The 13,677-nt window shown below is 38.6% G+C and overlaps 1 protein-coding gene across 1 annotated transcript; it reads right to left on the reverse strand.

Moving 5' to 3' along the window:
• Positions 1-12,581: 12,581 nt before the first annotated feature.
• Positions 12,582-13,199, reverse strand: LOC121760662. The gene has a single exon (XM_042156300.1). The coding sequence runs from the start codon at positions 13,197-13,199 to the stop codon at positions 12,582-12,584; it is 618 nt and encodes a 205-aa protein (XP_042012234.1).
• Positions 13,200-13,677: the final 478 nt, after the last annotated feature.

Consider the following 13,677-nt stretch of genomic DNA (forward strand, 5'->3'; position numbering starts at 1 on the left):
TGCATGATAGTAGTTTTTTATTTTCTACAATAGGGGTGGGAAGCTATGGTCAAGGTTCGCATATTGTTTCGATTAATAGCAATTTACGATCTCGACTTTGGTCCCTTTTTTTATTATTATCAGCCATCATGTGCTCACTCATATAACGTAGTATTTCTGATGTTGTAGCTTCATTCGTTCGACATTCCAACCCCAGAAACATGTTTAGAAGCTTTGTCAAATATCTTGAGTTGGAATTTTTCATGTGATACAAAAATAAACTCTCTCCGTCTCCTAAAATAATGACTTTGGAGATGGTACGGCTTTATTCAAATTGGTAAAGTATGATAGGTAGAACGGAAAAACTTATTGAAGTATTGTTAGTAAAAAATAGGGATATTGGCTCCTAATATCATGAAACTTTTAAAAAATTGGGTTTTTCCCACCAACGAAAATTTTTTGGCTATATAAATGAATTGAAGAACAATTTTAGAGGGTGTATTTCAAGAAAAACTATCTTCAAATATGAAGAACTAGAAGTTCTCGAAGTTGTTGTCGAGAAATTTGAAAAAAAAATTGAATCATGATATTATTTGCCATAACTTTTTCGCCGGTGGAAAATAACAAACTCGGGTAAAATTCATGATATTATTTGCCAATTTTAAATTTCGTGGGAAAAATTCAACTTTTTGGAAGTTTCATAATATTATGGGCCTATATCCCTAAAAAATAAGGTTCACCTTGTAAAAGAGAAACTTCCCAAAAATGGAAATAGACTATCTTTGTGGGATGAACTAAAATGGAAAAAAGAAATATTGTCTATGGACAAAGGGAATACAACTTTTCAAAGTTCCGGATCCGTATAAAATAAATATTTACATTGAGGTCATAAAAGTCTTAATTCTTCTATTCAAACTCATGATCTTTGTAATTGAACTCCAGGTTTGCTTTGTACTCCCGGTCTCTAATTTGTCGTGTAAACCTTGCTGATGAACTGAATATTATAGTTAAATTGTTCAAAAATGTTCATTTGGGTATATGTTAGTAGTAAATAAATGGATATGTGTGTGTATTGGCCACGCGATACAGTATTGTGACTGAAACCCAAATGAAAAGAAACATCCCAGATCCTTGCCTAGACAAATATGGTCTTTGTAGAGAAACGGGCACCATGCTTAGCTCGAGGTGAGTAGCTCGCGTGCATCCTATCTGATTCGATCTTCGTCTTTTATGTGCTGGTTTCGAGCTCCATTTTACCAGCCTGTAAACTAGTTTTCTATAGCCTGAAATCTTGTGCCAAAGAGATATCTTACAATAAATCAATTATGTATATGTGTTAAAGTATTTTTATACCACAAAAACTCGAGTAAATATGGTTTATTCTCATTGCATTAAAAAACGTCTCAATTTAAAGGTAATTACAAACGAGATATTTTGGAAATCTAATGGAGTCTCACACAATTTTAAAAGGTCTAAAATACAAAGCGCCCAATAATTGATGTTACAAAAATGAGAAAATCCGATGGGTTGTACTATTTAAAACCTAATATATCATTCATGATAGATTCAAACAATAAAATCGTTTATTAACACGGATTTGTTGCCCAATCGAACTTGAGTGAGAGAGATACACACATATAGTAAGAGAGGGGTTGTAGGCTTGTAGCAAATAAAATGGACAAAAATATTAGTTGAGGATATATTATAGTATTCCCAAATTGTTGAGAATTTTATAAAGGGTCTGTTCAGTACACGAAATTGGAATTGAAATTCGATAATTCAATACCAAATCCATTGTTCATTTAAAAAATGAGTTGAATTATAATTCAAAGTGTGTGTAAAGCTCTAGTGTGTGTAATAAGGGTAAAACCCTTATTGAGATGCCGGAAAACGGAAAGGAGGAGTCCCGGGAGGCGAAATCCCATCGACAACTCGAGAACTGGGGTTTTGCAGCAAGAAAAATAAAATAACAAGAAAGTAGTGTGAATTTTGATATTGATTGCCAGAAAATAACATATTACACGCCTATTTATAATCTAAGGACCCTAGGGTTGATTCGACTTCGATTCAGGAAAGAATCAACAAAGAAAACCCGGAAAGGAAACATAATTAAATACTATTATTCAAAAAAGGAAATAAACCTAAAATATTAATATAACTTGCTAACGACTAATATGAAACAAAATCACCGAACCGATCTGGCGGCCTTGCGTGACGTCGGGGTCGTGATTTTATGGCAGATGTCCCGGTCTGCCGCCCCTCTCTTCCTCTTGTCGAATAATCCGGTTCCTCGACCTGCTCGCAGCTTGTAATGGCTTCTCCCTCTTCTACTGATGCATCTTCTATCTGTACCGAGGTTATCCCCGTATCAACTCCCCCCGGGATAGCAAGCTTCTTGTCCTCAAGGAGTAGAGTCGGAAACCTTCGCTTAATGACAGATATCGGTTCCCATGAAGGGTTGCCGCCCCTGTCATCGTCCCACTGAAGTAAACCTTCCTCCACCGCCGTCCCTTCATGCAATGTCGTGCGTTTCTCCAGCTGCTTAACCGGTCGCGATACTAGGCAACCGCGCGCAAATACCCGCGAAAGATCCACCTGTTGTAACTCCGATCCCTCCAAGAACGGTTTTAATAAACTTACATGAAACACATTATGCACTCTACTACCCTGCGGTAACTGTAGACGATATGCCATAGGGCCGATTCATTCAATGACCTCAAAAGGCCCATAAAACCTCCTTGTGAGCTTAGTTGACAGCGACTGTGCTACCGAATACTAACGATACTGCTGTAGTTTCAATAGCACCTTATCCCCCACGCTGAATTCCTCATCCCGCCTGTGTTTATCGGCTGATGCCTTCATACGCTGCTGCGCCTTCTCCAAGTTATGTCGAAGTGCCACAATCATTTCACCACGCTGCCAGATCAAGCTAGCCACAAACCGCTGCACTTCTTTTCGCATATTCTTCCAATGGAAGGAAGCTGCCAACCGCCGAAACGTTCGCTCCACTCCTGGGTGGCCTGCCTGCGAAGTACTATGATGATCATATATCAAGGCATGCTTGATGGCGGATTCTGCCCCTACATGGATGCGACAGTGGTAATAGATTAAGCCGTCTACATAGGAAAAGTGTGCTACGGCCATTCCTGCCTCGATGGCGGCCTGAAGGTGACCAACTCTTCCAACACGCGAGTCTCTTCGACCAGAATTTCCAGAATCTCAGGACAAGGCAGTGCGATTGCTGCCAACATTCGTGTGTCAGTCTCGTCTGGCGACTGCTAGTCCGTGTCCGCCTCCATGTCGCGTCGGGACAACGCATCAGCAACCCTGTTTGAAGCTCCCATTTTATACTCAATCCGAAACTTGTATCCCATCAACTTCCGAACATAAAACTGTTGGTCGGGAGTCTGAATGACTTGCTGTAAGAGTTCTTTCAGGCTTTTTTGGTCGCTGCAAGTCACGAATTCTCGTCCTAGTAAATATTGGCGCCACTTCTGAACTGCCTCCACAATCGCATATAACTCCTTATGTATTATAAGTGGACGAAATCCGTCTTCGGGGGCCTAACGTTTTACTGAAGAATGCCAATGGGTGACCATCCTGTAAAAGTACTACCCCAATGTCGAAGTCTGAAGCGTCGGTCTCAAGATAAAATGTCTTCTCAAAACATGGCAGGCGTAGAACAGGTGCCGAAGTCATGGCCAATTTTAAGGCTGAAGCTCGTTTCTGCCTCTGTTAGTGGACCCGCAATGTGGGCAAAACTGGCGATGAAGCGTCGATAGTATCTTGTAAGACCTAGAAACCCCGCAGTTGTTTGACCGTAGTAGGTACCGGCCAAGCCACCATTGCTGCAATTTTCTCTAGGTCGGCTTTTAAATTCCCATCGGAAATTAGATGTCCGAGATAGTCCACCGTAGTACCACAAAAGACACACTTGGACATTTTCACAAAGAAATGATTCTCCGCTAGGATCGACAAGACCGTTTGCAAGTGCTGAGAGTGCAAATCCAGGGAGGGGCTGTAAATCAAAATATCGTCAAAGAAGACAATAACAAATTTTTGGAGCAGCGGCCTGAAGATCTCATTCATGGCGGCTTGGAACGTGGACGGTGCATTTGTCAGGCCAAACGGCATGACTAGGAACTCAAAATGCCCGTCATGAGTACGAAAAGCCGTCTTATAGATGTCATCCGTGTGCATGCGGATTTGATGGTAGCCAGACCTCAAATCAAGCTTAGTGAAAAAACGGGCTGCACCAAGTTCATCAAACAACTTATCCGTTGTAGGAATCAGGAACTGATCGGGCACGGTCGCTGTGTTTAAGGCCCGATAATCAATACAGAACCTGAAGGAGCCATCCTTCTTTCGAATAAGGAGGACTGGGGATGACAAAATGACTATGGCTCAGGCGAATGATGCCACTTGATAGCATCTCCTTGATCTGTCTCTCAATCTCATTTTTCTGAAAGTAAGGATAACAATAAGGCCGGTCGTTTACTGGTTTGGCTTTGGGTAATAGATGGATCCTATGATCAAATGGTTGGGGAGGGGGCATGCCTTGCGAAACGCGGAAGACCCCTACATAGGACTGTAGGACCTGCAACACCGTGGGGTCCAAGTGTGACGGAAACTCGAGGCAGTCCGACTCCCTTTGTGTGGTTTCAGACGGCAAAACCTGAACCAACTCAAACAAGTCCGCACCGCTCTGCAGAATCATGATGCTGACAAATCAGTTGAGGGAAACCTGTCGCAAGGCACGTAGCGTGATTTGTATGCAAATTGGCATGCCATGTCGGATGAATTCAATTGTTCCCTTATCATAGTCACTTGTGACTCGGTGAAGTGTCTTCAGCCAAGCCATCCCTACTATCACATCTTGGCCATGCACCGGTAGAATATGTAGGTCAATTAAGAAGACGTGACTCTGGATCACCGATCACGTCTGCAGGCTGGCATGCGAACAGATCAAAGATTCATCATTTCCCACATAGACACGGAAGGGTTTTACTGCCTGCAGAGGCATATCTAGCTTCTCCGCGACCGTTGGGTGTAGGAAGTCATGAGAGCTTCCTGTGTCTACCAGGATTGACACAGGCCTCGCCCCAATGGGACCTTGCAACTCAATTGCGGCCGGTCGTTGTTTACCTTCCAGCGAGTAATTATGCGAAAGGTCTGCAGTTATCACCTCATTGGCCGACTGGACGTCCTGTGGTTCTACATTCTCTTCAACGTCTTCCTCATCGGCACCCATGTAGGCCGAAAAGGTCGATTTGCATGTATGATAGGGCATGTACTTTTACTCGCAGTACCAACACACACCGCGGTGCGTCCTATCTGCCTTTTGTGCTGGTATCAAACGAATAACCGGTATATTCACGTAGTTGGGGCCCTTGGCATATACTGGTCTGCCCTCTGCTAACTCGCGGCCTGAGGCTGAGACGCGGGCAGGGCCGGCTGACGCTGGTCTCGTGGATCCCAATTCTGCCGCTGAATATTCTGTTGAACCGGCGGCCTCTCAAGACAATTGTCAAAGTCAACGGCGAGAGCCATCGCAGCTGCGAACGATGTGGGATGTTGATGTTTTACCTGGTTGCGAACTGGCTGCTGAAATTCAGCCACATAGTAGGATAAGAACGATGCATCTGGATGGTTCGGGACCCTACTTCTCATCTTCTCAAAGGTAGTATTATAGTCTGCCAAAGAGCCCGACTGACACAATTTGGTGATTAACCCGAGGTAGTCTTCAAAACAATGTGAATCAAAACGGCACCGCCACATCTGTCCCATCAAATCATGGGGGGTCCATTTTGACACGACGCAACTGGCCCATGCCGTGGGATCCATTGTGCTACATGTAGGTCGGAATATCCCAAGAGGAGGGTTGTTAGTGCTACAACGATCCGCTGCCTGCTGCGTGACCGGGATATCCCAAGATGTGGAGGTTGCGAAACCCCAAATCCTAAATTAAGGTAGGGCGGGTCCCATGAAGTGGGAAACGTTTGGGTGTGTGTCGACACCGATGGTTGATGTTGGTGATAACCAGTCAATTCTTGGCTGATGGAGGGGAAGTGAAGTGGTGGGTAGCCCGGTGGTGTCTGTAGGGCTGTTGAGCGCAACGGAATCGTCGCTGGGCCTGTCGAAGAAGGACCCGATTGGTTGGGGGTGTTGACCACGATGTAGTGCGTAGGGATCACCGCAGGTCCCGTTGATGGGGTTGGGTTTGCGAACCAGTGGGGAGGCAAGGCGGAGTGAGGATCTGGAGCAGGACGAGGTGGCGGTCGGTCAATCTCTTCCAAGCGGGATTCAAACCGCTTCATTGATGTGGAGAGAAGTTCAAGAGTCGTTGACATTTGTAGGAACGCCCTATTGTCAAACGCAGGCGGTGGTGCAACACTCGTGGTGACCACAACCGACGTCGGGGGCGACTGCTCCGTTCTTCCAACACTAATCGAAGGAGTAGCCATGAGTTCAGTGAAAGCACCAGTTAATAAGGGTAAAACCCTTATTGAGAAGCCGGAAAAACGGAAAGGAGGAGTCCCGGGAGGCGAAATCCCGTCGACAACTCGAGAACTAGGGTTTTGCAGCAAGAAAAATAAAATAACAAGAAAGTAGCGTGAATTTTGATATTGATTGCCAGAAAATAACATATTACACACATATTTATAATCTAAGGACCATAGGATTGATTCGATTTCGATCCGGGAAAAAATCAACAAAGAAAACCCGGAAAGGAAACATAATTAAATACTATTATTCAAAAAAGGAAATAAACCTAAAATATTAATATAACTTGCTAACGACTAATATGAAACAATATCACCGAACCGATTTGGCGGCCTTGCGCGACGTCGGGGTCGTGATTTTATGGTAGATGTCTCGGTCTGCCGTCCCTCTCTTCTTCTTGTCGAATAATTCGGTTCCTCGACCTGCTCGCCGCTTGTAATGGCTTCTCTCTCTTCTACTGATGCAACTTCTATATGTACCGAGGTTATCCTCGTATCAGTGTGTGAGCACGTGCGCGTGCGTATGTAGTGTATGTGAAGGTGAAGTGTGTGTGTGTACGTGCGTGTGCGCGCGTGTGTGTGTGAATAATAATATTGACTATACGGAAATTTTATGTTAGATGATATATTTATGACAAGTTAAATATGGTAAAAATAGAAGAGAAAAAACATTTATGTGCATAAAGTATATTTACATAGTTATGTCAACCAGTTGGCAGTGGGCCAACCAGTTGCCGATGGCGACACACATCTCGTTCTCCAACCGGTACTCGTTGACCGCACCCCTCAGCTCCACCGTCAGGCGTTGGTGCTCCTCCAGCCATCGTGCGTACTCCATATTAAATAGTGTCGCACCTAGAAAAATACGCAGGATCAACTCATTAAATCATTTATTAATTCAACACTCTCAAGATTCACGCCCAGTGGGACTTTTCTCAGGCAGCCGCAATTCACCAACCACACACATGGGTGGGATAAATTTTCTCATCCTTACTTTTTTTTAGTTAAGAAAAAATTGTACCATGTTGGTATGAGGGAGGCCTTGCTCTCCCGCATTCGCATTTCCACCCAATAAAATTCCTTATAGCAAAAAAATTTTAATTTGGAGAATTTTTTAGTTATGGGATTGGGATTTAAGAGAAAAATAGTTAAATTAATGGAGATTAAATATGACTACTTCTGCTCTAACATTTTGAATTTTCAGCTCTAACTGATTCAGCTTTATTTTACAGGACTCCCTTTTGAATATAAACCTGCACTAACAATTAACAAAGATCAAAGAAATTATATATTTTCTCATAGATTAGTTAATTAATCAACAATGAAACTAATTTCTTGCTTTTCTTGTCGAAATTAAAAACATGCCTTTTTCCTAAGTCTATTTTTTCTTGATGCTTCTCTATGAGCAAGCCTCCTCAATGTATGTGTGCATGAGTGTGTAGTGTGTGCACGCGCGTGCGTGTCAATAGTAATGTTGACTATAAGAAAATTTTATGTTAGATGATATATTTATAACTACTGGAATATGGAAAAGATAAAAGAGAAAACATTTATATACATAAATTATTTATATATTTAAATGTACTAATATACATGAAATGTTGTTATTGATTGGTTTTAATGTTTAGAGGCAATGAATAATAATATGTTTTTGTGTATGAGTATTTTTCTTTTAGATCTACATTATTCAATCTGTCTCATAAAATTAGCATAACTTAAAAGGACAAGGATTTTAATTCATAATTAGTAAAGTAAGAAAAATAAAGATAAAATATAATAAAAATAATATTAGCTGATTGTAGAATCCACATTATTAATAGTAGTATTTAGTTGTTCAAAAGTTTTTATTAGAACTAGTCTAATTTTAGGTAAGAATCAAAATGACAAAACTTGTTAATTTTTATTGGATGAATGGAGTAATATTTTGAAGAGGGTGGTGGATTTATTTTATTTTATTTGTTGGCATCGTTTTATTAAGAATTCTACTAAGATTCTTGACTGGTGATAAATAGGAATATTTTTTTACTCATCCAACTTACGTTACAATTTAGAGTCCGATAATGCGCGTATATCATGCAAAAACGCAATTAATAATAAATGCATTTTACCATAAATAGATTACATGTAGGCATTTCGGAGGCATCTAGTAAGATTCGATATGGGATGCAAATAACAATTAATTCGGTGTAGTATATGTTAATTTAAAATATGAATGTTAACATTTTGTTTATTGCTCATATTCAAACAAAATGAAGATATACAAGAACCTAGTTGGGTGGCCGTTTTCATAGTATTTTCAAGTCAAAGAGTAGTGATAATTACATATGCAAAATATAGCCTCCTATATAACTTCATATATATTAGTAGTAGGGTGGAATGATTTTTAAACTTAAACACACACGTATACATAGACACTGATATTTTTCCCATTTGTATACAGTGAAATAAAGCAACATATGCATACACGCAACGACACATATATCATCATTTCATTATTATAATTAACCTAATTAAGCCATACTTAATCAGGAGAAGCTAAATTCGAATTTTCTTTAAACTAAATATTATTTAAAGAAAATGTAGGTCTTTAGGCTTGGCGCATGTTGCGTGACGGTTTGATCCGCATCATACACATTTTCTCACGTTACTTTATTCTCATTCATACTTTATTCTATCTAATTTTCTTTTCTCCTATTTTATTATATATTTATTTAATATATTATACATCTCTTTTTAATCTTTGTGCCAAAAATAAATGAGTCTACTACACGGAACGGAGATAGTATTATACTCCCTCCGTCTCACTTTAGTAGTCTTGTTGACTTTTCTGCACTTGTTTTATACAAATGATAATAAATAGTTAAAGTGAAAAAATGGTAAATGAAGAGAGAGAATAATGTAGAGAAAACAAGTGCAGAAAAGTCGATACTGCTAAAGTGGGACGGAGGGAGTATGTAAATTAAATATCATCTCAATTTTATATACTTTAATTTTTAGATTTATAATAAAAATAAAATTTTAGAATTTTTAATAATTGAAAAAAAGAATTCACACTACAAACATACTGCACACACAATACACATTGCACATGCACACACTCCACACACTATGCACATTGCACATGCACACACACTACACACAATTTACACTGCACAGACACTGCACATATACTATACACACTATACACTGCACACACTATACACACTACACACTAAAAAAATAATTCAGAGCAAATTATTCAGTATCAAATGTTTTTATTCATTTCTTTAACTAAACTTGGGTTATCCTACATAAAGCATTTCTCTGTTGCCACCTTTAGTCGTAGCGGGTGCGGTTGAGCCAGAGGGTGCTGAGGGGGCAGAGGCGGTGGAAGTACTCACCGATAACCAGAAAACACTGCGCGGCTTGGCGGATCGTCAGATGCGGCTGTAGCTAGTGAAGGGTTTGCTGCATCAAGTTATCGCCTTGTAATTAAATCAACCATTTTTTACTTTAATTAATTAAAGATATAGTACAAAAATAATAACAAGAATAACAATTGATGAGTGTTTATCACACAACTCATCATACATAAATGTTGACAATGTGGAAAAGATATACTCCATCCGTCCCAATGAAGATTACTCACTTTCCTTTTTGGTTTGTATCAACCAAGATAACCCATTACTTAAAATGAAAACATCTTTATCTCTATTTTATTCTCTCTCTTTTACTTTACTCTTTCCACTTAACACACAAAATAAAACTGTATAAAGTCTCGTGCCGCCCAAGGAAGGGGTCATCTTCCTTGGGAAAAAGAGAGTACTATAAAAGAGAAAAAGCATTTAAGTGCATAAAGTATTTGTATATTTACATAGGTAGGCTTTTAAATATATACTACTCTCTTCTTCCCATAAAAATAATATAACTTGAAAATATATGAATTTTAATGTGCAATTAGTTAAGTAAAAAAGAGAAATAAAAACTAGTTTATTTTAATAAGACAGATAGAGTAATACTCTGTACTTTGAAAGGGGCGGTGGATTTTTTTTGTTGTTTGATGGCATCCTTCTATTAAAAATTCTATAAATATTCCTGACTAGAGATAAAAAAGAGTATTATTTGACTCGTCCAACGTAAGTTATAGTTTAAAGTTCGCTAACGCGTGTATATCATGCAAAGGCGCAATTAATAATAAATGCATTTATAAGAAATAGATAACATGTAAGCATTTCACACTAAGATTTGATATGGGATAAAGATAACATTTAACTTGGCCTAGTACATTTTAATTTTAAATATAAATCTTAGCAAATAAAATGGAAACAAATATTAGTTGAGGATATATTATACTCCCCAATTAGTGAGAATTTTATAAAGGGTTCGTTCGGTACGTGGAATTGAAATTGAAATTCTATGGATAAATCAATTCCAAATTCATTGTTCGTTAAACAAAGGAATTGAATTATAATTCAAAGTGTGTGTAAAGGTGCAGTGTGTGTGTTAAGGTGAAGTGTGTGCGCGTGCGTGCGTGCGTGCATGTGCGTGTACTGTGTGAGTATGAATAGTAATGTTGACTATAAGGAAATTTTATATTTATACTAAATTAAATATGAAAAAGATAAAAGATAAAAAGCATTTTATATGCAAAGTATTTATATATTTACGCAGTTACCCCTTAATTAATACTAGTATATACTTTAAATGTCGTTATTGATTGATTTTAATGTTTAGAGGCAATGCATACTAATGTGTTTTTGTGTATGAGTGTTTTTCGTTTAGATATTATATTACTCAATTCGTCTCATAAAATTAGAACAACTTAAAATTAGAACATCCTAAAAATATGGCCAACTATGTATCTTCAAGTTAAACCCATGAGTGATCGCCTCTTCCACTTCGTGGGTCAAGTGCTGCAGCCCATGAATTTCTACCCGTTGCTGCTCCATTAACCCCTCCTCAAGGGTCAACAATTTGGGCTTCCTCCTCAAGGCTTATCCGTTGTGTGAACATGCTCAAGGCTTCTTGTATCTTCTTGCCCATAACGAATGGTGCGTGACGGTTTGATTTGCATCATTCACATTTTCTCACATTATTTTATTTTCTTTCTTATTTTGTTTTCTCCTATTTATTTATTTAATATACTATACATCTCTTCTTTAATCTCCATGCCGAAAAGAAATGACTCTATTACCCCGGAATGGAGAGAGTATTATATATAAATTCAATATCATCTCAATTTTATAATTTTTATATTTTATAATAAAACTAAAATTTTAGAATTTTTAATAATTAAAAAAAATTCACACTACATACATATTGCATAAACTACACACATTGCACGTGCACACATGCTGCACATACTATACACAGTGGCAGAAGCAGGATTTTGACATTGGGGTCCAATTTTAGGGTATTTTAATACCGGTGTTACCGAAAATTGCGAGGGAGATGAACAATGAGATAGAAATAATTAAATGATATGGAAACTAGAGAAATGTATTTATTTAGTATTATTAACAAAGAATAATTTTTGAAATAGGTTGATTAAAGAAATACTCCTTAAAACATGAAATATTTTTGTACATAATAGTTGTAGAAAATAAAAAATATTACTCCCTCCGTCCCACAAAGTTTGTCTTAATTTTACCAATTTTCGTCCGTCCCACTAAGTTTATTTGTCCCACTTGGAATCTACCTAAAAATAGACATTAAATACACCTCTCAATCTCTTCAATGTGGGACCCTTATTTCACTATACACCTCAATTAAATACAAAGTCAAACAATTTCTTAAAACGTGCACCAGGTCAAACTGGGACAAACTTTGAAGGACGAGGGAGTACAACATAGAAAAAAATAAAATGTAAAATTATGAACCAATTTAAAATAATATAAAACATGAATTTTATTTTTGTATAATAGTTGTAAGACATCACAAAGTAAATAGACAAATTGAAATAATAAAAAAGGCAAACTGGTTGAGACAGTGACGAAGCCAGAATTTTACGGTTGGGGGTACAAATAAAAAATTCAAATAATAAAATGAAACATAAATAATATTACATAATATAAATATAATGTTGTAAACACATAGTTCCATACAATGATATTATAACACTTATCTTCTACTTTTCATCTTCTGAAACCGCTGCATAATAGCTTCATTAGTTACATTAACAAACACATCCTTCTTAATATAAGGAACTAAGCAATCATTCAATAGCTGGTCTCCCATACGATTCCGTAGAGAAGTCTTAACGAGCTTCATTGCTGAAAAAACTCTTTCTACTGAAGAAGTGGCAACGGGTAAGAGCAATGACAGTTTAATTAACAAATAAACCAACGGAAAATTCTCATGTTTCCTTGTAGAAACCATATTCTGAGCAAGACCTGCAAGTCCCGATACTTTTGAAAACCTTTCATCTGTGCGCACATCAAAAATAAAGTTATCAAGCTGACTTTCAAGTTCATACAAAGTAACTTCAGAAAATTCAGATGGATAATACTTGGCAAGGCGAAGCAGCTTCTTTGACTCAAATGCAGAAAATGAGTCTCTAGGATCAAAACATGTCATACACAGAAGTAAATCTGTGTTGACTTCATTAAAACGGTGATTCAACTCTTGAGCTTGCATATCAATGACTGAACAAAACAACTCAACTCGATAATGGTGGAGATTTTTTATTTTCTCAATTTTACGCATTCCTCTTCCTCTAACTACACACTCATCTTCCATATCAAGCACATCAATCTCATTTGTTCTACAAAACTTTGTAACTTCAGTAAGCAAAACCTCCCAACCTTTTTTTTTCATCCAAACCCCTTAGCTCAAGTGGTTGAGGAGGGAGGCAAGGATACCGCGCCATCATAGAGGTCACGAGTTCGACCCCTGGGAGGCGCATCTTGGGGATTAATTTCCCCTGGGGGGTTCTTGAGTCCTCGCCTGGACCCAGGCGCTGGGGGAGATAGGTTAACGACGTCCCCTTGATTGGGTTGATAGACTGGTCTGGACCCGTGCTTGGGGAAAGGTTGGCTGACTCGTTCCTTTCCATCCCGACAACGAAGCGCAGCTCGGTGGTAAGACGCTTCACCTCCGACTGTTAGGCCGGGGGTCCGAGTCACTTCGGGGGGTAGATGGGGAACCATCGTCAATCCTCCTTAAAAAAGGAAGAAAAAAAACCTCCCAACCTTTTTCCCTCATTACTTGTAAACGT

This window comes from Salvia splendens, chromosome 13, assembly GCF_004379255.2.
Source record: "Salvia splendens isolate huo1 chromosome 13, SspV2, whole genome shotgun sequence".
NCBI classification, from domain to species: domain Eukaryota; kingdom Viridiplantae; phylum Streptophyta; class Magnoliopsida; order Lamiales; family Lamiaceae; genus Salvia; species Salvia splendens.

Excerpts from the sequence above, each read along its gene's own strand:
- LOC121760662 (XM_042156300.1), bottom strand. The coding sequence starts at position 13,199 with ATGGAAGATGAGTGTGTAGTTAGAGGAAGAGGAATGCGTAAAATTGAG.